The 24,200-nt window shown below is 40.4% G+C and overlaps 1 protein-coding gene across 5 annotated transcripts in view; it reads right to left on the bottom strand.

The window, feature by feature from the left end:
• Positions 1-3,749: 3,749 nt before the first annotated feature.
• Positions 3,750-24,200, bottom strand: part of kif26ab (kinesin family member 26Ab) — a 73,526-nt gene continuing 53,075 nt past the window's right edge. For 4 of the 5 annotated variants that reach the window (XM_026933949.3, XM_026933951.3, XM_034308063.2 and 1 more), the window contains 12 exons: positions 21,131-21,314; positions 18,762-18,971; positions 17,565-17,658; positions 16,256-16,518; positions 14,895-15,078; positions 12,648-12,807; positions 12,067-12,229; positions 8,303-11,624; positions 7,767-7,960; positions 6,634-6,657; positions 6,170-6,320; positions 3,750-6,077 (listed from right to left, as the gene is read on the bottom strand). In XM_026933949.3, the coding sequence (XP_026789750.3) occupies positions 5,899-6,077; positions 6,170-6,320; positions 6,634-6,657; positions 7,767-7,960; positions 8,303-11,624; positions 12,067-12,229; positions 12,648-12,807; positions 14,895-15,078; positions 16,256-16,518; positions 17,565-17,658; positions 18,762-18,971; positions 21,131-21,314 (5,128 nt within the window). In that variant the 3' untranslated portion in view covers positions 3,750-5,898. The remainder of the gene's footprint in view (positions 6,078-6,169; positions 6,321-6,633; positions 6,658-7,766; positions 7,961-8,302; positions 11,625-12,066; positions 12,230-12,647; positions 12,808-14,894; positions 15,079-16,255; positions 16,519-17,564; positions 17,659-18,761; positions 18,972-21,130; positions 21,315-24,200) is intronic. The other variant, XM_026933950.3, reaches the window with a different exon arrangement.

Raw genomic sequence — 24,200 nt, 5'->3', positions numbered from 1 at the left:
TTATAATGGAGCCCAACGGGGTATGGGAGAGGGGACAATGATGAGGATGCCCCAGCCTGCCTGACTGCTGCCAGGTTGCTGTCAGCTCCGATCAGTACTGTGGTTGCTGTGTGTCTCCATTACTCCAGACTCCTGGGTGGTGACTAGGCAAACACCAGACCTACACACACCAGACCTGTCAGAGTCACACACAAACAAGGCCATTGTGTGTAGAGGAATGTGCAACAAATACACAGAGGACTGTTTAAAACATGAAGGTGTTTGGCATTGGCTTGTGAATGTTCTTTTGATATTTAACTGTCTGTTTTGGGATTTTCATTGATGCTTTTTGGACCATCACTTTGTTTCACTCATGAAGAGAATTTACACAAATGAGATCCAGCTGTAAATTATACAGACCCTTATTATTGCTATATGGCTTAACTGATTTCTTGGAATCAGACATAATCATTATCCACAGGGTTCATGCATAGATACTACTCTTTAGTCTGTTAATTTCTACAGTGGTTTTCAAAGGGTCTGCTTCAATCCCTGGTGCAACACCATCTCCCAAAACCGAAAGCCCGTTCCATGACCCAAGTCCCATGAGACGGCCATGCCTTAAGCAGTGGGAAGGACTGGTTGGGAACTGCTGGATAATGATGTGTGTGTTTGTTAAGGTTTGTCAATAGTTACAGCACCCCTGAAGGCAATGAGAAGCAATGTGTTAAACTTCACCCACATACTCAGGTAATTTAAGGTCTCTTTCCAAACCAGCTTGTTTTAATTACTTAGAGTAAGTGGCAGCATTTGGTTAGGTTTATAGCTCCCCTTAAAAGAGCTGGGCCCTGGTATCGAAGGTGAACTCAGTCTGATTGCAGAGTTGTAAATTGCTAGTCTTGCAGGCCTGCTAACAATGCCTGGGCCAACCGCACAACCCCTTGAATAGAGGGCACTCATAAATTCTCTTTTAATCTTCTAACTCACTAAGACAGTGGGTGGCACAAACAACCCCACAGCACCAGAACAGCATATGTAGTATCATAAAATGAAAAGGAATTATGCTTGTTCATAAGGCGATATTATAGATTATTCTAAAAATATAAGTAAACATAAATTATTTCATCAAGGTCTATTGTCCACCAATGGTTAAAAACAATGTTAATTTTGTGAACTCTTGGGTAGCCATCATTGGAGCCATTTAAACAAGCAGATAAATATTCAAACCATGCAGTGGAAGAAAACAAAGGTGTTAAAAAGAACCTTTGAGAATGTAGAGCAAATAAGGACCTAGCTAAATTAAAACATTAATATTTCATGTCAGGACCAAACCAAAATAAATTACACAGGGGGTGATAATGTTCTCCTTGATCTCCCTAAGCAATATAGCGATTGGTTTAGGTTCCCCTACAAATCAAAGATGCATTTTTATGGGAGTGACCAAATGAGAGACCCTGCATCGTTAAGGTGTGGGTAGCTCTGCTCATTAGAAATGACTGGAGGAAGTAAATCTAAAGATCACTTCCTCTTTATGGGCCATGCACTCACCTCACTGGGTTAAAAAAGGCACAGAGAGCATCTAATTTTCAAGGTTGAGAGCATGGGATGGTATTACCCAACTATCAATTGCTGATAATTTGGTTTATGGGGCCAGATGTATATATTGTGGTTCATATATCTTTTCAAATGTCCTGCCAGCTGTTAATTTTTTTTCCCTATTCTTTTTTATTATTCCACACAACTGAACATTTGGACCTAGTTACCTAGCAGCAGTTATCAGTGTACAAAGTACAGTGTACAAAAAATTGCAACTCCAAGTCTGCATTTTGATCAATTACAAATTTTGATCAATTTGAACAGCTTCAGCTTGACTAAATCTGCAGGGAATCATACTGACTTTTTCCTTAACTCTCCCTCATTGCACTGCTCTCATGTTCCTCACCACAGGAGAGGCCAGAGGTTCTCAAGGTCAAAGTAGCCTTTAAAAAGCCCTGATCTACCAGCATAACAACCTATCACAACTCTCACAGTCAGTATGGAGTGTCTCCATGGTGTTGTCAAACCATGGCACTTATTACCTTTCCCTGCAAGCCAAACTTCCTCAACAACAGCAGAAACCCTCATCACACACTAGAACACATATCATGGGAACTACAAGAGGAAACGTTCCATGATTCCTAACGTTCCATGATTTTTGACAAAGCCACAAAAATTGAATTTGAACATCATATTTGTAACATTTGTATGTGCTGCTGCCAGGCTAATCTGCTTGAAGAGTGTTGAAATGTATACTAGGCTTAAGAGATCCAAATGGTTAAAAAAAAAAGTGGCATGTCAAATGTTTGGTGTTGTGTTTGTGCCATATTGAAGTGAGCTATCATGACAATAACAAGGAGAGACAAAGGCAAAATGAAACCATGTCTAAGATTAGATATTTTCCTAAATTATAATATTTACAGTTTAATAATTGTCATTTGAAGGATACAAGCCTCTTGCCTGCTGTCAAAAAGCACTCACAGCCAGCAAGACTAAAGGCCACAGATCTGATTAGCAATATAGAAGCCAGATGCTACAACAGAGAAGCCAAATCATTACTACTGTATGCTCTGGTTTCAATCAAATTAAATCAACAGTGGGGAGGAAAGATGGGAGCAGGCTGAGGTTATTGTATTTGCTCTTTAAGTAGGGGATTACCTAGCAATATGCAGTCCAAGTCTAAATTTAAGCAGCTCTGCTGAAATGTATTAGAAGAACACATTGCGAGGATATCCTCTAAAACTCTGGCAAGCGCCATAATCATAATCGGATAAATGGGGAAGACCATATTATACAGTAATTAGACTGTGCAGTTTACGTTCATTGCCAAGAACATATTGTGTTCTGAGCTGGCCTGTATCTCTCAGTTGGGATTCTGTAACCTGGCCATCGTATGGTTCTTAACCTAAACATGGTGTGTGAGTGTGTGTGCACATGTGCGTGTGCATACAAGAGTGGGTCCTCAATCAAATAGCGCATTCGTGTGTAAACTTCAGAGCAGGTGGCAGCACAACAGGATTATGGGGTGACAGGGTAGCTTGTGGTGTGTGTGCATGCATGCATGTTTTGCTAGCAAAGTTAATAATCATCCACGGCACTCACTACTTCTCCTAATTCAACACCTGTGGATTACGTACCACTACCCTTTTTCTTTACTGAGCATTTGTGGGGCTGTATGTCCTAAAATATGTGCATGTGATAAATATAATAAAAATTACATAGAGAATGAACTATCCCAGATTTTAGTCTTATGGTTGCGACACCTACACTACAGTTCTACAAGATAACAAAGGCGGTCATATGAGATAGGCCACTGTATTTTAATATATATGTATAAAAATACAAACAGTTTGACGTAACACCTCTAATCCACCTATATTAAGCTATAGCAGTTCCACAGTTCCTCCTACAGCGTGAGTAACACTCATGCTGCTTTGCAATGTGCCACAGCACTGTCGTCAATCATTAGAGAGATTAAAAACTGACCGTTTTTACATTTTGCACACAAACATTTTGGCACATATTTGGAACTTTGAAGCTTTGTAATATTTTAATTGATATTTCATCCAAATAACTAAATACCATTAAATGAAACCTGCCTTGTTATGGTTTTATGGTATTTCATTACCATAAAAAAATTCTGCATTTCTTTTAAAGTATTTTTAAGGCCATCAACCTACATAGCACACTGAAGTTTTGCTTATTTGTATTTCAAACAGAGATGCACACAACAATAAGAAGGAACATGTTTTTATTCACAACAGAAAAAGTCATACCAAGTTGCAGTATCATACATTTTTACACAGTTTGAAAATCTTTTACAAAACCAAAAAACATTAGAAAATATGATCTGATATGAAATATGACATAACATACATTTAGAATAAAAAAAGTTTTGTTTGGTGTTAGTTGGTTAATTCATGTTTATAACTGCCCATGACAGTGAACTCCAGCATCGTCATTAAAAAATACATGTAAAAATGAACAAGAATGTATCTAAGAAATAATAAAAAAAAATCTCATGCAGCATTGTAAGAAAGGGCCTGAGCATGTATACTTGTAAAGGTTAACAAGGAAAAGGTTTTCTAATAAGATCTGATGAACAGTAGAAATAACCACCTTCGTAATTATGCTGGTATGCAAAAGTCACTCACAAATATATTTTGAAAGACATTTAACAAACAGCCATTGTGGACAATCTACACCTGTACAGTTGCCTCCATGACATCAGGAATACAGAGGTATTTGTGAGAGTTTAGGCAAGTTAATCTGTAAAGAGCATTTAAAAAAGGCAGAAAGAAATGCTCTGAAGATCCAAATAAGGCCAGTGCATTTGTGCTAAAGGCAAAAGCATTTTGAGGTTCTACATTAACAGACTGCAAGAATGCATAGAACCAATGCCTGGCACTAGTACTCCAGTGTATTTTATCCACAGTGGTTCAATAAAACAATGTTAAAACATCTGTAGCACTTTTGTATAGTAAATTTAATCAGTGCATGGTTTGTAACAATGGCAAATGCTGACTATTTCAGTTCTTCATTTTCACTGGACGATCATGATCACCTCTTCCTCAGCTTCTGAAAAGCAAATTTATTATCTATTTTGAACTATTTATGGATTAGGTTTTTAGCTGTTGCTCTTTTATCTACTGGTTGAGAGACATCTCAGTCTTTGCTGAACTCTACACAACCTGTCAGACTGCATGAATCATGAGCTGCTTTATGCAAACAACAGCTAGTCTACAGGGCCCAATGATGAATTCACACTGCTGCAGTCTCAGTAAATGTAAACAAGCACCAGAGCTAACATCATTTTTTAACCAGATCGCACTGAATGGTCATGCAAAATGACTGGATTTAACTGTAAATTAGATAAAAAGCCAGATAAGTCACATTTTGGGCTTTGTTTTTTGGGTTGTCATTGAATTTTTAAAATAAATCCTTATGTACATTCAATTTGAGTGAAGAAAGAGAGACAAAGAGAGTGTGAAAATGAACACCAAATGCAAGACATCAATCATATTAGAATGTGTTCTTATACAGATATGATCATGTGTCATGTTCTATTCACCTTAGATTACTCAAGGCAACTGAGTCAAAGTTGAAGGGATTTATGTTAAGCGTGGGTTCAACCAAGGTTGGCAGTGGTTGACTTACAATAGTATTATAAACATAGCTCTTTAAAAGACATCACAGATTAGATTGATATGTAAGTTAGAAAGTCACACACAGTCACTAGAAAGAGAACATAAGGCTTCAGAGGTTAGATGACAAAATGCTGAAAGGTGATAGTACAGGAGAAAGGCAAAGTCTAGGAAAATGCAATAACATTAGCTTATTGCTTTCCTTTCCCCTTGCCTTTAATATTCTCACAAAACATGGTATTTTACAGACTGTTTAATCATATAAATACACTATACAATGTAATATAAAATCATTTTCTTCTTAAAAGTAATATGTTAAGGGTTGGCTTAGGTATGCTGGTTAGAGCATTAGCACCAATACAAAAAATAATGATTGAAATTATATCACAAAGGCACTTTGTGGTATAGCAGAAAAAACTCTTGGCTGAATGATGACAGTCTGTCTTGTTTCAACATATTAGATGATCCAAAAATATCAGGTTGTTGCTTTTTTCCATTCAAATCCATTACACAGAGCGAGGCACTATATATTACCAGTACCAGTCATTTCTCAAAGATAACACAATCCTCCTCTATGTAGTGTTCAGTGCTCAAGTCTTTTAAGTTTATTCCTTGTCTTTTTTGTTCTTCGTGTCAGTGAATTGGCTGCTACATTTCATTTTCCTTCCATTCAGACTTCCAAGACTCTTTCTCACTTCTACACCTCGTCATTTATCTCTACTTCTATCCCATCCTATATTCATACCTCCACTTCTCGCGGTCCTTCTTGAATCTCCAATGCTACTCTTATGTCAAAGCAGGTCACCATCATAACGCGTGACTTGCATAGGTTGACGCAGTACTCCAGTTCACTCGTGACTTGCTCTAGTGCCTCCAAGTACTCCTGTGACTCCGGGTCCAAGTCCTGGTCCACCTCAACTGTATGGGGCACAATTGATTTTTACTTAATGGAGAAAATTTAAAATGACTTGACTCATGTGTAATACTTAAATGTTAACTTTAAAACTCACACTCTCCAATCCACTTTCTGGGGTCCATCATCAGTCTGACTTTGGTGTCCTCCAGTTCTTCCTTTAGAGTGCCATGTTTAATTCTGAGATCACTGATCTGTTGCTGCCGCCGTTCAACATCCTTCAGCTTTGTGTTAAAATACAGCAGACCCTACAGAGAGAGGTGATTGGAGAGTTGTAAAAAACAAGGTAAAGTAATCCCATTTCAAATAATTTAGAGACTCACATTAGTGAATGTATTGTGTAACTGCAACAGAGTCCAGCATTTACTCTACAAATGAGTTACAGGATACAGCAGATACAGTGATATTTATAAGGATATACAACATTTTCCAGGTATTGTAATACATTAACACATGCTTCCTCAAATAACATGAATTGTTAATAGCACCTCCAACTTTTTATTCACTTGTTTTTATTCACTTATATCATTAAGTTATATCCATCTGGCCTGATCAACGTACCTTATCAACATCCTGAATCGACTGCTGCAGAAAAAAAGAAGAGGGATGAAAATGTTAGGTCTATAATGAAATATAAATATGCATAGTTCAACATGCATCCAGTATTCTGAGCTGGAAGACATAATTGTGCATTTGTGTAGAAACGAGATTTAGGTCAAAAACTCTTCTTGACTGTTTTGGGGTTTTGCTGGTTTCTGACCAAATAAGGTTATAGATGTTGTACTATGTTACTGTGAAAACAAATCTAGAGTATACAGAATATGGTCAAATGTATGTGGACACCTGACCATCACAGCCATATAGAATATCTTTATGATTTTCATTCACTGAAACCCAGAGGCCCAAACCTGTTCCAGCATGAAAATGCTGCTGTGCATAAAGCGAGCTCCATAAAGACATGGTTTGCCAGGTTGGTGTGGAAGAACTTGAGTGGCCTGCACAGAGCCCTGACTTCAACCCCACTGAAAACCTTCGGTATGACTTAGAATGCTGAATGTGCACCAGGCCTTTTCACCCAACATCAGTGCCCGACTTCATTAATGCTCTTGTGGCTGCATGGGCAAATCCCCAATTCCAAAATCTTGCGGAAAGCCTTCCTAACAGAGTGGAAGCTATTACAGCAGCAAAGGGAGAACCAACTCTGGCACAGAATTTAATGTTCTGGTCTCCCGAACCATGAGTCCTACTTTCAAAGTCACACAAATCTTAGTCATTTTTTTCTCTTTACACATGAAGCTATGAGGTAACACATATTCAGACACAGTCATCTGAAGGTCAAGAGTCTGAGCCAACAAATTATCACCATCTTTTAATAAGATGTAAGGGGTTGACACATACTTCTTTCAATGTCAAGGGCTTTAAGAGTGATGCATATTGCTCAGCTAATGCTCATATGATCAACTTCAAAATAGTGGCTGGGGACTTGGAAATGATAGAATGACCAGAAAAAAATTAAATAAAAATAATATCTGGGAAAGTTCAACTGTTTTACTTAAAGAAGACTCAACATGTGAATCAACAGTAACATTTTCAGCCAGTAGTCATAATGAAAACATTGCATCATAACAGAAAATACACTGTGCCAAAACCTGAGCAGTTTAATTTGGATCTCACAGACATCCTCATTTACTCACCTCTGTTGGCTGTTCTTGTCTCCGCCGCTGCAACCGCTCTACATCATCAATCTCATACACCTTGATTTCGAAGGGCTCTTTCAATGGGCCAGATATAGGAGGCAGGTCCACCCACTGGCCTGTGGCTCCAGCCTTCATTCCCAGAGAGGAGGTGTCTGGTAAAGGAGCAGGTATGAGACGCCGCCTCTGAATGCCTAGAACATCCAGATGATGTGGAGAGTGCGGGTTACAGTATGAACACTAACAAACATTGTTAAAAAAAAAACATTGAGACGTAAGACAAATGTGAACACATGAAACAGCACAATACATGGATGTATTGATGGCCAGAGTGGAAAACATGTCAAATGAAGCAATGTAAACTAAAGACTTCTTGGTGAAAGAAAATAAGACACATCACAGAGGAGAGATTTATCTACCTGCTAGTATGTATGAAAATGTATCAGTGTCACACAGACTGATAATGAGTAGGTACAGGTCCTAAGAAACTATGAAAAAAAAATCCTTGTAAAACTACAGGATTACATACTACTTACCATTTGATCTCTTTTTGGGTGGTTTTGAGCTCCTGAGCCGCATATTGGAAGATATCCCACTTTCACTCATAGAATCATGAGCTGAAGATGCACTTCCAGTGGCCTCACTGTCTCTGATCATGCTCTCATACCCACTACTCCCTCCACTGTGGTAGAACAGTGCAGTTCGTCCCATGGCAGGGGGCAGCTCTCCACTCAGGACACTGCTGTTGTCACTTCCATGCCCGCTGCTGTACCTCTGTGGCCGTCTCGGAGCAGTGATCTTGCTATAAGGAGAAGGCAGGATGGGGATAGGTGTAGGCTTGTCATCATTAAGGTTCACACCACTGTCATTCCCACTGTCAGAATCACCAGATCCCCTTGGCTGTTTTCCAGAAGGACTACCTGCCAGCTCACCTACTCGGCTGTTAGTTGCTCGCATGGCTTGCCTAGTACCCATAATAGTTCCCCTTGTAGATTTACCATTACATCCTGCTCCTGCACGAAGTAATGCACTCTTTCCTGAAGGTGGGAGGCTAGCATTCCTTGTTGCAGATGTTGTGAGAGACTTGGTTGAGGAACTTAGGGCTTTGGAATTGCTTGCAGATAATGTGCGAGCTTTGTTTCCATTTACAGGCACTGGTCTTGCATTAAGGCCGTTTTTGATCGGCCCATTTTTTCCCATGTTGAATTGATTAACACAGGGATTTGGAGAGGTAGTGATTGGGGAAGAGGTGGCAACAGGTGATCCAAACTTAGTAACAGATTTGCTTGACTTTCCACTAAGACTGGCCCCACTGTTCTCTCGACTGAACACAGGTTTAGATCCTAAAGATGTCAAACTGTCAGACCTTTCTAGGGATACCTGGCTTCCATACATTTGTCCAGCTTCCCCTCTTGCTCCTCTGGCTTTGAGACTTGATGTTGCTTTTAGTAAACTATGATCTAATCTTAAATTGGATGTTTTTAATGTGTGGGAGTCTCCTCTGTACCGCAGATCATATTCATCCTCTGACTTTGCAGGCCTGAGTACCAGTGACTTTCCTGTCTCACACGCAGACTTTAAGGCACTTGGTGGTAGCAAGATTCGATTCTTCTGATCCAGACTGGACTTACGCACTGGAGGTGGAGGAGGTAATACACCACCGGGCAGCATACTATTGTCCAGCTGATTTGCTTTCCCATTTTTTTCCAAAGATGAAAACTTCCAGCTACCTGATGATCCAATGTCAAGGCCAACCTTGACATCAACAGATGTATGAATGACTGGAACAGTCCCAAGTGTGGTTGCACCTCTTCTGAGCTGTGGCATTTTGCTGGGTGTCTCCACCTTTTTGGTGCTGCTGGATTTTTCACATCCATCTACCACTCTTTGGGATGAAGTAGACCCCTGTGTTGTGGGTATTCGTGAAATACTGTTAAAGTCTGTGCCTGCTTTTCTAGCGGGAATGCCACTCATTCCATTTTTTAACTGTTTGGAAGAAGCAGGTGAATTTGAGGCCACTGGCAACTCTGACACATTCTCTTTTCGATGCCATGGGTCATCTGACCTGCCCTCTAGCCTTAGTGGTTCACGTCTCCAACTGCTACCATTACTGCTCTCAGTGATGCTACCAGTCTGGACTGTGGATGAGGTAGGTTTCATTTTCCTGGGAAGACTGCAATGGACACTGCACGGATCTTGCAGGGTCTGGGTTGGAGATGAATTAATATTATTTGGTTTTGCCATTTTTAAAGTATTTCTGATGGAAGCTTTTGTGGACTCTGGAGAGGATGAGTATTTACTAAGTGAGAGTTTACTTGAAGTGGCACTGTCACTATCTAGTTCTGAGAAACTAAAGCCACTATCATTCAAAGAGTTATTGGGTTCCTTCTGGGGACTGGTTTGGAACATGCCAAGAGAATCAAGGTAGAAAGCACTTCCTGGGTCAATTTGTGTACCATCGGGAAGGAAGACATCTGCAGACTGTGCTCCTTCACTCTCTATGGTGCAGACACTTACTTCACTAAGCCAAGAACTGATAGAAGAACCACGGCTGTCTAAGGAGACAAACGTTTCCTCTGAAAATGGTGCTACCATCTCAATATTTACTTGAGAGGCACCCACACTGGATGTATATGCATCAAACTCATCATTGATGCTGCTAATTATGCTTACTGGCCTAGATCCTGAAGCAAGGGCCTGTACAGAGCAATCACTATTGAAGCTTATGATACTGGAGGGTCTTCCATTGTCCATAATACTTCCAATTGATAGTTCTTCTACAAGGGTGAACACCAGCTCATCCTCTCCATTCAGCTCAACTGGCTGCTGCAGAGTTACTGTAGTCCTTAAGATATCCCGCTCCCTAAGTGTGGACTTTAGCTGGCATACCTCTAGTGGGGTCTTGGGGTTTAGATGATGAACCCTGCTCAAAAGAGGAGAGCTGCCACCTGAACCACACTGCTTCTGTACTTGATGGCTCATTCCAATGGGTGGTATCCTTATGGCAGACTTTTCTTCTGATTCACTATTAGCCCTTTTACTGTCCATTTCTTGTGGGGGTGGAGGAGCAGGCTTGGGTAGTTGTTTCCTGTTGAAGAATACCTTTTCTCTCACTACTGGTTCTGAGTTTTGAAATGCTCCTAATTTATCTTGTTTCTGTGGGGAGCATGGAGCTAAGCTATCTGTTACCAGCCCCTTTTCATTATCTGCCCTTGTACAACAGGCAGTCACTGGCATATCTCCATCTGACATTGAGGCGTTTTGCCATTTGGAATGTTCATTTCTGGACTTGTGTTTGGGGCTGCCGGGCAGTTTACTGTGAGCAGAAAGTGGCTGTTTGGATAATATATTGTCCTGCTGGGAAGAAGATGTTTTGGTAGGAGCCTTGAAGGCAACCGAAATGGACCCTTCTTTGGGCTTTATTGAGATAATGTCCTTCTTAGGGCTTACTTGGCTTCCTCTAGCTTCACCAACAAAAGCACTTGGTTCCTCACTCCCATCAATACATTCCAATCGCTCTTGAAGCTCAGCAAACGTGTTGCACTTGAAATGGTCTCGGTCAGTTGGGCCTTCCTTACCACGCTGTTTTCTGTTAAGGGATGGAATAATAGGAACAAAGGCTGGTGGACCCTCGTTGTCACTGAGTTCTCGATCAGAAATTGAAGCACCACCAGGGCCAACGTAAATAACAGTATCACACGACTGTTCACTGCTTGAGGAGTAATCTGGATCACTCAGTAATGAGGGTAGATCTGGGTCCAGGGCCACAGTCCGTGGATGGAACGGTCTTAAATGTGGGGGGCGGCGAATCCTTCCTTCATCACAGGAGCTTTCACCTCCAGATGAACTGGATGCATACTGAGCAAGGAATAAAGCATAAAATAGCATTAATAATATGACCTAGGTTGCCTATGAGATATAGTAATTATACCTAAATATCAATGTTAATAATCATTTAAGATTTTTCTTATGTCATACTGAATTACTGTATAATTTTCTGTCAAAGGAAATAGTGTAACATGAACATTATCTGTATCTATATCTATTGTGGATTTGCCAGTAAATAAATATCTATAATCTGATACCAAGTATTATTATTATTATTTTCTTATTTTTAGTAATCTAGTTCTTCTTTCTATTGTGGTTCTTCAAATTTCCAGATTTACGGTTATATTTACACCTATCAACATTTTTGCTTTTTTAAACACTTCAAAAGCATATGTGCAAAGACAATCTTGAATGTAAAGTAGAACAGTTTTTATTTAATACAAATGGTTTTACCCTATAAGGTTCTACTGACCTTGGACTTTTTCTTCCTCATGCGGTGAATTCGGGAGGCGAGCTGGACAGTGGTGAGTGAATCAGCATAATGACCAGGTGAGTCTGAGACGTGCGCTATCATTGTTGTCCTGCAGTTGATGTTCCCAAGTGAATCACGAAGCAGCATTGTAAGCTTACTATCCCTAAATAATACAAAATAATATCAGTAAGAAATGTGTTTTCTAAAATGTTTTAAACCATGTTTTTTCTTGTTTTGACAGAGTCGATATTTTAGACATTTTAGACAGAAGAGGTGCAAATTTAACTTTATACAGTATGTTGCAGAGCACTAAGAATGACATCAACAGCACACAAAGATGACAGTAAACCTGTCAACACCATTCAGCTTGTGTAATCTTGTTGCCGCCAGCTTTGATTACGTGTTCTCTCTTTCTCCGTTATGTCTTTGGAAAACTGAATAGCAATAAACCTCATCCGCCTTTTGTAAGTTCACATGAAAAGCTACAAATAAAATATGTGTATAAGATCCTAAAGAGAAAGAATTTTTTGACATCACTAATATTGGTAAAAAAACAAGTGTCCCAGTCTGTTTTCTCCTACCTGTATGGTACATGTTTAGCTCCATTTGTCAAAGCCAGGATGACGTTGCCTAAGGCAGTGAGGGACAGACACAGACCGCCTCCTCCATCCCTGCTCTTATTAAGCACCTTTTCACAGCTACCCAGGTCTATGAGGTGCAATCTACTTCTACCACCAGACACTGGGAGGGAGGAGAGGAAATAGGAGGGGAAGCAAAACACAGAGAGAAAGCAAAAGACAAAGAAATCTGTTAAAGTACTTGGGGCATATTAGGCAAAACAGTGATATTCAGAGTGTATAAGGAGACTTATGTTGCAGACTTATTCGAGACAAAGTTGCAACTTGTAATTCCCCACCTACAATGAGTAGAAACATCAGAAAATGCCCCCTCAACCTAAAATTCCAACTCATCAACTTTTTTCAGTCCTCAACTACCACATCCTTCCTTATTTACAGTGACGTCAAATCAACACGGCTGCACACACTGTGAACAGTGTAAAGCTCCCCTTCTCTACTTTTAATTTAGTTTATAGCAGTATTGGCTTTGGATCATTTAACATACAGACACAGTACTTGGCTAAATCTATAACACTGACCATACTAATCACCGTTTTGAGAAGGTAATCATCAATGATAGAGTTATGATTAATGTTAGCAGGCTAGCTTCTTGCTAACACTACTCGCTATTGTCCGTTGGCTAGCTTGTTGCTAAGCTACTCGCTATTGTCCACTGTAGTTGCTGTACTGCAACTTCAGTCCAAAATGTTGCATACATATTTAAAGTACACAGTACCTGTAGCCACTCAGGCCTGTAACAGGAAAAGTAAGGTTAAAGTAGCATTGAGCTTTAGATGCTTTGACAGAGCAAACAAAAGACACGCTTTTGTGGAGGCATCCATTTTTTTTCCCCACTTTGCACGCTGAATGTCCCAAGGTGGGAAATGATGCTATTACAACTTGCAAATTGCCACTTACAAGTTGCCACAAGTGCAGTATGAAACATTCAGGACACTGATATCAGGATACGAAGCTCTCCAAGTAACAAATAAAGGGTCCAAAGCTTAAAAATAATGTTGTTTAATTGGCAATAACAAGGCTACAGATTTGGCTGCTAGTTGAGATACCATCTCACAGTGGAGTTTGAGACAGTGGTAGAGAGGTTATAACATACCACTGACACTCCTACTCTGAAGTAATGTCGGGAAGTGTACACAGCAGCAGACATTTACACACCGTTTGAGTAGGTCAGTGACTAGTATGACTGGCAGTGTTTTATTCCTGAGTAATGTGCCATCTGGTTTGATACAAATCTGGGCCAAAGTAATCAAATGAACAGCTATACATAAAACACCCAGACATACACAGTAAGCCATGCTATTAATACGTCCTTGTCTGCTCACACAAGTCATCATCCATGGACATATAAACATCTCAGACCATTGGTATAGATATTAAACTCATACTGCTATGTGCTGCAAATGTAATAACGTAAAAGAAATGTCAGATAAAATTGTCTGTGTCACAAATGACACCATTTTGTGAGGACATTTTCAGTGCACCACAGCTTAATGCACAAAAGCTCTTGAATAACTATTATTACCTTTTGTCATGGCATTATAACTGTTATTCTGCATGTCACATAAAGTTGCTCTGAGGGGCACAATAAGTTTGTGCAGAAGCTGCCTCACATTATCCCTGCTACATATACATTGTTTCACATAACTGCAGAGAAAAACGGGTTTCAGAGCAGGCTACATTCTCCTTAATGTTCCAGTGTTGTTTTTTCCCCCTGTTCTTTCTGAAAGCTAGTCAGCTTCCATTTCCATTTAACACAACTGTGCAGAATTTTTTCTCTGTTGTCAAATACTCAACATTTACCTATGTTAATGAGAACTGCAGCATTGCACTGTGACAGGTACTTCTACCTTATGATTGTGGTCATTAGCTGCTCATGAATTATTACTGTCTGTTAAAATTCCCATTAAATTTTAATGAAGTGGTCAAAACAGGCCCGAGTGATTTACCTTCCACATGATAGATTGAGAGAAAAAATGAAAGGGTGATGGGATGGTAGCTCTGATTTAGTCTGTAATATCTCAGCTATTAGATTAATGAGTTTGAGATGCAGCTCTCCGCCTCTGCGAGTATGAAAAGTGAGAAAGAAAAGGAAATGGAAGTGCAGCCCATCAATTAACTGCATAGAGGGAGATCATCAGAGCTGGAATGTCAATTAACGATACACACACATCCATCCATACAGGTACTCACTTCCACCCTTGCCACTCTTCTCCATCCGATACTGATAAATGTGAAGAGTGAATAGCATATGCGAGTTGCGCCGGTCCTCCTCGCCTGCATCAGGGTGGCTGGTACTACGTGCTGCAAGGGCTGCATCCAGAAAGAAAGCGGCCTTTTCTGCGGTGGGGGCCCGCAACTCACTGTGATTCTGGAGCTGGAACCAATTGCAGAAAAAAATGCACTGATTCTGCTGCATATCCTCAAGACAAAATGAAGGATGATTAATATCACAGATGCTCATTCTTCATCACAACAAGCAAAAATTATCAACAAGTGTGTGTTAAGTTATAAACAGTAAAAAAAATATTAGTATTATGATATTATATTATATTAGCTCAAAAGTTTGCATTTCCCTTTCTGAATGTGAAAAAAAAATTCTAATACATGTCTTACACCTGTAGGAGAAATAGATAAAGCTAATTGAGACGCTCTACACACACGTAGACCATTAGATCTGGAGAAGGATTACTGACAGAGTGATCAAGGGATCAAGAGAGCAGTGGGCACAATCTCAAGATAATTCGACTGATAAAAAGGCTAAAAGGTCAAGATCCTTAAAGGCGTGTACCAGAGGGGAGATGAAGCAGCAGGCTAAGAACCTGTTAGGAGCAATTCAAAGAAAAGTGGATGGTTAAAAAACTAGCTAAAAAATGGCTGTTTGTCTTTTGAGAAGAACCCTATAACTGTGACAGCTCCATAAAAAATAAGTAGCAACATTGATCTGTATTGTCTTCCTGGGACAGGCTCCAGATCCACTGTGGCCGTGAAATGGCCATAAAGTGGTGAAAAGAATCAGTATTATGGATGTATTTTTCATCAATCAGATAAACTCATGCTTGAAATAAGCAGTGACTATCCCAGTTAGCAGCGCTAGCACTGAGGAGAAGGGAGAACACTCTGAGGAACGCTGGGTGGAGCCTGACTCCCTCTACCTAAACTTCACAAGCCTACAGGCAGCCTTTGAAGTGTTGGCCTCATATGGACCCCAAAAAACAACATCTGATGCCAACACCTGGCAGTGCTTTCAACTACCCGCTACCCCATCTCCCTAAACGCCAAATACCCCACTAGCATTTACCCTCCTCCAATGAGGAGACTGGTGGGGGAAGGGAGAGAGACACATCAGCAGCACCCCTAGATGGGGAGGGGTGAAACAGCTGCCTGTCAGTGCAGAGCTTCATGATTTTACGCTATAAAAAATGCTGGTAAAATAAGGTGTAGTTAGAACAAATATGCTCAGAGAAAAACTATATAAGACTTACAGGTTCATATTTAAAAGGGAACAAAAGACAAAAATAACAATAAAGCCATAGCCCTGAGCTCTCACTAACCTGTGTGCCACAGATGGGGTCCTCGCGCAGGTAGACCCCTGGCGACTGGCCATCCTGCAGACTGCCTGTTGAGACATCCGAGAGCAGATCCTGCAGACCTTCGTCTTTGCCGTAGATCTCCACAGCCGAGACACGTACAGAAAAACGTGTGCCAGTTTTCTCCCTGCGCTCGCTGATGAGCTTGAAGAGCCAGGAGATGGCACAGGGCGCAATGCCAAGGCTCTGAGAAGAGCTGTCTTTGCCAATCATGGTGTACGTCTTGCCTGGTGAGGGGGAGAGAGCAAGCTGTTAATTCTGGCAGCGTATTGAGAGCACTCTGCATACTAGTGTATGCAGAGCTCTGGAATTTCAAGAGAGCCTTTTCTACTGATGATATCAGTTCTTACAACTTGATGGATTAAAATATATCCACCAGTGTGGTATGTAGTGTTTATCAACACTGCACAACTGAAATAAGGAATAAACCACTCAGAGGTGTTCAGTTATGAGAAAATTATCAACAGAGTAGTGAGATGTGTCTGATTACTGTTTATACTATGCCAACTTGCCAATGATTTCACACTGTTAAAGAACACCACATCATAATTTCTATCTGCTTATCCAGTCACCTTACATTACTGTCAAATAAATGTTCTTAAAAAAACCATTGACCATACCAACCTGTCAACAGTTATACATTTTTCACTGTTAAATTGTTTGTTGTTAGGCCACATTAAGTAATCAAGGATATCTGTCAAACAAGTCCATGTTAATTAGTTCTTCTTTCTTCTTCTTTTCATTTGCTGGATTTAGTGGTGGGTTGTGAATCTGAATTAGTTGTTGCTATAGAAACATACGTTAGACCATTTACATTTACACTTAACCCTTGTAAGCTACTTGATTTATATGATGCAACCAACTCATTACTTTCCCAAACTAAAAACTTCACTACTGCCTAGCAGTAGTGCCTACCTGTTTCTTCTCAAACATGTTGATCTAGTCGCAGCCTTAAAACATTCAAATGCAATAAATTATTGAGGGCCTTATATGGCCTTTCTGCTCATAATAATCATACAGTTACACACACACACACACACACACATAGGTACACACACACATTCAATTGACCTGAGTGTATCACTGAAGGCTTTTAAAGAAATGAGAAGGACAAACCATCTTTATTTATTGGCTAAGTGGCTTCTACACTATTAACCAAAGGCCTGGCCTGTAAGACACATGGCTACTATCCCACCTGTAAGTCATTAGTCAAATGTAATGTGATGTAATTACATGTAATGGTAATGCAGAATATTGGACAAGAAAAGCTTACCAAGTTTAACATGGCCAAAGCTGAAGATACATCCATCTGCTCCATTCACCACTGACTGGATAATTTCAGCCACGGTCCCTGAGCACACTTCAGCCTGGAGACATTCAGAAAAGACAAGGATATGAAGAGTCAGCCACTGTTCCTGACAATGCAGTGCTGCAGATTTCGTCGCATGAACTGTCCACCAGAACTTGGTCAGTTTGAAAGGCGGATATTTCTGCTGCATACAGATATCCACTTAATTCATCATTAGTAAAAAAAATACAGTGCAACATCAAATCAACCGAGTAGCAGCTCATCATGGATTCATCAGGCATGGGGAGGTTTACACTGCTGCAGTCTACAGTGCTGTCATTACAATCTGTTCCACTAGCCTCAGTCCACAGGGACGGTTCACTACTGCAGCAATCTCCTTCCATACATCACACATAAAAAAAGTACACACAAGGACAAACAGGCTATCCAACTGTAGACTGAAGAACAGCACATTTTAGCAAGCTACTGACTAGAATAATGAGCCTCTTCTGCCACTAAAACATACAAGTATTTAGTAGATTTACCAACATGCTCAGATTTATCTACTTGTTTTAAACATTACAATGAATATTTTAATTAGACAAACACTTTAAATCAAGCATGCACTAAAGAAACAAATTAATTGTTTGTGTAAAGAGCCACTATAAAATGGGTTTAATGCTGAGTTCTTTCAGCACAGACATTAACAAGTCAAGCTCAGTTGCCACAAAACGTCAACTAAATTGTTCTCACTTAATCATTCTCAAGGACTGTGCATGTCTCTTAAGTGTCTCTTCATGGTTATTTGTGTGGCTGTTTGGAAGGCACTCTGGTCTTAATTTGGATGTCTGGGCTACGAACCGAAAATGTTGCTGGATATATGCGGCCGGAATTCAAATCATTTTCCAGACTTAAAAGAAACAGCTGTTGTGCCCACACTGTGAAGACTGATGCTGAAGTAAGATGGCCAGTGCTGAATTAAGCCTCAAGCCCTGTTCAGAATAAGTGTGTGGGAGGAGGGGGTGTTTGTATATGTGTTGTGCAGATGTCTTACTGCCCTTGAGGAAATGTCGTAGCCTAAATGTACTAGAATACAACCTAGGAGCCAGTAAATCAAGATAGCAGCATCAGAAATATCACAAAGCCAACAGCAATTCACATAGATTCCAGTAGAGCTCTTACCTGTGAGGCATCTTGGGTAAAGACAGCATCGAAAGCAAACATCTTTGGAGCAGCAAGTGGTGTACGTCTGTGCCCTGAGCTGGGCTGGGTCAGGAGCGAAGGCTCATACAGGGTCAACTGCTTCTTCCGCTGGTCCACCTTCAGGAAAGACATGGACTCAGAAGAGTCCTGCACCCCAACAGATGGACAGATCCGCACCATCACCTTCACCTACTCAGAGAAACAGGGAAAGAGGAAGAGGATGAAACAAAGTACTATGTAAAGATGCTCATGCAGGAAAATAAATTAGAAAATTACAGACAAAAATTATTAAATTCCATGTATTCACTGAGGCTTCTGGGTTTTTTAGGATTGTGGGTTTGGTAGAATGATACTGTATAGATTTGTTAATACAGTAGCTGAATCATCTGATGACAAAAAAGCTTGTGTTTTAACTATAGACACTGTAAGGAACTGTGAAGAACTCTTCCATCACATTTTACAGTGTCACACCCAAACACACAGAGCCAAGAAGGACCCAGCAGCTGCGAAACTGCTCTAATTAATCCTCACAACACATCAGTGAGAATCTGACACTGCAGGCATCACTCAGTGGTCAGGCAAACACAAGTACAGTACAGCAGATTCCCCCTGGAGCTCCTACGGCATTCCAATCTGAGCAGCACAAAGCCATACCACATCCTTGTGGACCTGTGGTTAGTGTTTATTTACAGCTTCAGTCCAGCTTTGGTCCAGCAGAACAATGTCAGCTTTGCTTTATCCCACTGTGCCAGTGGACAGAGGAATGTCTATGCCACAGCACAGCCATGGCCAAGCTCCCCCTCGTTCCTGCTACTCCACAGGGGCCGATTACTGCTGATGGACATGCGCACATGGTGAAGGAAATTACTCTGGCCGTGACATTGGAAACAGGTTTCCACATATGACTTACCAAAAAAAGTCAGACTAAGTCAACAGTCTCCACTATATTTACAGTACATTGGTCGGGCAATAAGGTCTTGCACACCTCCTGATATTTGTATTAATGGATCTGTTCTCTCATTTCCAGAACCTATATATTTCTCAATTCGGATGTCTGGTCAACTGGTCTAAATTATATCACAATACACTTTCTGAAAGTAATTCACAGGAACAAGCAGAAGACTGGATCTATTTCATACTAATTTCATACTAATCGTTTAATTGTTTCTGATGGTAGCCATCAGAATCATAGTTTGTGACAGTTTTTTAAAATGTAGCACCAAAGTTAAGCTGTCAATTTGTTATCAGTCTTGAATATACTGATAAACTGATATTGTGTTTCATAAAAGTGTCTTTAGGTATAATTTGACAATTTATCATTTTTAGGTATAAAAGTGTCCTAGGTATAATTTATTGTGAAGACAAACAGTAAAGGTTGAGCTTGCCCAAACTTCAGTCCCAATCATTTCGTGTGGCAGCAGATGTGAGGTTCGGTAGCAGGGAGAGGAAGCTTGTTAATGAAGCTGGGTTTCAATGACTCCATTTACAATGGGCAGTTAGCAATCATCTCAGTGGGCTTGAGCTTTTGGCAACATGTGTTATAATAATCTCACAGAGCAGGTGGTATCTAATCTGGTACAAATCTTCTCGATCTCTATAAATATGGTAGCATGCAGCTGAACAATAATAGACAAAGGGGATACACGCTGAATACTTGCAATTGCTGGCTTTGCTTCTATTCAGAGCTTCCAACTATACTGCCTGTTTGATAAAAAAAACTGGGAACACTATTTTTTTGCTACTTTATCAAAAAGACTATTACTTACTTACTTGGTTATAAAGTTTCTTTATAGCTTTATAGTGCAAGAAGGAGGCATTTGCTTTTGGAAAATTCAATGCTTACTCAAAATCTCTTCCAACATAGATATGTTCAAAAGCCAAGCATATAATGAGAGGAAAATAGTTAATCGACACCTTTAAATGCCTCCTCCCACAGAGAACAAAGCAGGAAAAAAGCAAAAGAGAACAAGGAGAGCAGATTCATGACATTCCATGGGATTTATACCACTATATTAGCCCATACTGCCCCGAGCCTGTCTGGGCAGCAGTCTGTATGATGCAAACAACTGCAGCTGTGTACAGACATCCCACAATGTGTGTGTGTGTGTGTGTGTGTGTGAGTGTGTAAATGTGAGTGCGTGTGTGTGTGTTTGTGTGTATATCATGCCAACCGGCATGTGTGTTCCCCACTGAACAGAGAGATGTATGGCCTTGCATTTCTCTGGCCAGGTTAAAACCAAAAGCACTCTTTATTCACTGTCAAAGAATGCATTTGTAAGCACATTGATAGTTTCTCAGTGTGTATGTGTGTGTTTGTGTGTGTGTGCATGCATGTTTATCTCTCCGACCTTGCCCATGCCGGGGTTCTCCTTGGCCTTTGAGCTGGCCCTGAGCAGACATGGTGGAGCGGGTGGAGGGGACAGCTGGAGGATGCTGCTGAAGTTGGTGGGGTAAATGGAGGGCTCCGGTGGCTGCAGCATAGGCGGCTGGGGCTTTTTCCGCTTGGACGATAGGTTCAGTTTCTGTGCAGCCCTGAAAAGAAAACACCATGCAATTCAGTACAAGCTAAGCTCTTTCTGAAGTCTCAAGCTGTTTGTAGAAAATCGCTGCAAAGCACTGCAACCAATCAACCAAAAGTTCTTGCACACCACAGGGAAGGTTGTTTCCAAAAAGCCTTTAAATAGTGCCTCTCATTCAAGTTGGGAAGGTGAAATAAAAATCAATCTGCTCTTTTGCTGATTGATTTAACGGTATAGCTTGGCATTTACAGAAGTGAAAGGTCAAAAGCCCCATCTCAAAGCCAAAGTAAACACACAGCAGCCTCCCTGGCTTTCTCTTGCTCGTTCCCTCTCTACAGGTTGCCTACTCCATTTCCTTCACATAACCAAATGGCCATATTATGCCCCATCACCCCAAAATGCCCTCCTCTTTTTCAGAAGGAAATGTGAAACTGCAGCTAATAGGGTCAGTTCCACCATTAGCCTTGACATTAACCATTTGCTGGCTCTGACTCCACAGTAACCCAGCCATAATAAGGACATTAATCTCATTCACATGAGATTAACTGAAATGGCAGTTAAGTGTTTGTGGTACATATTAATAACTTTTACTTGAACTGTATAACAGTTGCTCTGAAGCTGAATGGTTTTGTGTCTAACAAAAGAGACATGACAGAAGGGACACTAGTAAAAAATCATGGAAAAAAAAGTACAAAGTAAAAGAGAGCAAGACCACAAGAAAACAGGAAAGAGGAAATAGAAGAAGAAGCGAAAGATGCTTAGACTCTGCAGGTAACACTAATTAGGAGAAGCCTTACGGGCACTGAACTGTGTGTTGTGTGGAATGCACTAAGTGGAGGAGAGAAGCTGACAGACAGCATCTGTCTCATGCTGAATACTGTAGCGCTGAAGGGGGAATTACTCAGTAGCACACGCAGCACACCCATGAGACAGAGTTAACTACTACAAAGTTAATGTTCCAATTCTCACTGTGCTATTTTATTCTATAACTATTAGGAATTCTTTAACTACAGTGAAACTAATAGAAAAGGTCAGTGAAGATAATATGTCTGAAGATAATTGTAGTGACAGGAAGAAATCTGTCTCTTTTTACAGGTATAGTCAGCGATTTTGGTGGACTAAAATTTCTGGGACACAGTGGATCTGGAGCTGAGAACAATGGCTGCAAGGTGGGAAAATACAGACTGAGGGAAGCCATGCTCACACACATTCACACTAGGGGCAATTTAGAGTAGCCAATACACATCCTGGCATGATTATGGAGGTGTGAGGAAACCAGTACACCCTGAGAAAACCCACAAAGGACAGAACATGGCCATCTCTCCTCTTCCCATTAATGGTACACCTACACTTCCTGGGCTAATGCAGCACTCAACTAAAACTCATTTTTTCCGACCGCCGACTATTAAAAACCATAGAGAATGAATTGCTACTCGTAAACTCTAGATGGTCTCCTCAACCCAGAGTTCAGCAAGTGACATCAAATCAAAATGGTAAATACTTGTATATACAAGTATTTGCTTTAGATCAATCAACATAAAGATATATTAGCTTGTTAAATCTATAACGCTTACTATACGCTTAGCTATTTTTCCCCCTAATTGTAGCTCAAACTCATGGAGGACAAAAATTACATAATTTAGAATTCCTTTTTCCCACTTCTGAGGTAATTCAAACATAGCAATATACGCCTAAATACATGTGCAAGAGGAGGAGCTTTCTAAATGGACAGATAAAATGACTTGACAGGCAAGTAGACACGCTTCCTTGTGCTAACTGGCCAGATGTTGTGTTTTTCTGTATAGAGACTAGATTCCACAGAGACCAGAGTTTCTCTTCTGAGCAGATTTTATAGACAGAAGACCCAAATATTACAAACAATTTTTTAATATAAATGACTTCATTTTTAAACAAAACAAAGGCCATACTGAAGGTGAATGAATGAATGAATGAGGCAGTGATGAGAAGGCATGTAAACAAGTGTGTATGTCATTCAATAGAACAGTGTGTGTATGACAGGTGGTGTGTGTGTACATATGTGTTTGTAGCCACATCCTCTTTCCTCAGCAAGCAGACTGCTCATTAGTCCAGTCTATCATGCCTTTGAACACGGCTGTGTGTGCCTACTGGATGTCCACCCTCCCTTCTACACTCTATCTCTCTACATCTCCATGAGTGTCATGCTTGCTTTATTTCTCTCTACTCTTCCCCCCTCCTTTCTCTCCTCTCCCTCTCCAGTCCACAACGACAGCCCAAGAGCACAATCAGGGAACACACCGCTGGCTGATGAAATAATTATAACGTCCAAGAGGAATACAGGAGGAGTTGCTCCCCAGGGAACTGCTGGCCCATGAGTAAGGGAGGTCTGTGAGTGTGTGTGTGTGTGTTTAAGTGGGAAGGAGTGTTAGCATTGTGAAAGAGAAAAGAGGAGAGACAGACGCAGCTTCATAGGCGCGAGACAGGCAGAGTGTGTCACTGATTGTGATCCAGTGACAGTACATCTCCACATACACGATAAATGCAACGCTTTCAAAACCCCAACCAACCTTATTTTATATGTGTTAATATTCTGCACCACTAGAATCAACACCATTCGGGATTTTAACTTAAAAACTTAATGGCTTAAAATTGATATTATTATTATATTTCTAGACATAATGAATAAAAGAGTGAAAGAGAGACCTTGTAAGGTAATAAACCTCTCAATATATGTGCAAAACAGGTTTAACCTCTTAAACCTACACTCTTATAATCTAATATTAGCTTAATCATTTTAATTGTTTTCTGAATAGTTATTGGGTTAGGCTCTGGGAAGGAGCATACAAGTTTAACTCACATAATCTAGTGTGTTCATTCATACACTAACAAAAAAAAATGCTTATCACATGTGTACTTTTCT

This window comes from Pangasianodon hypophthalmus, chromosome 10 (assembly GCF_027358585.1).
Source record: "Pangasianodon hypophthalmus isolate fPanHyp1 chromosome 10, fPanHyp1.pri, whole genome shotgun sequence".
Classification (NCBI taxonomy): domain Eukaryota; kingdom Metazoa; phylum Chordata; class Actinopteri; order Siluriformes; family Pangasiidae; genus Pangasianodon; species Pangasianodon hypophthalmus.
This window is presented reverse-complemented; position numbering and strand designations above follow the sequence as displayed.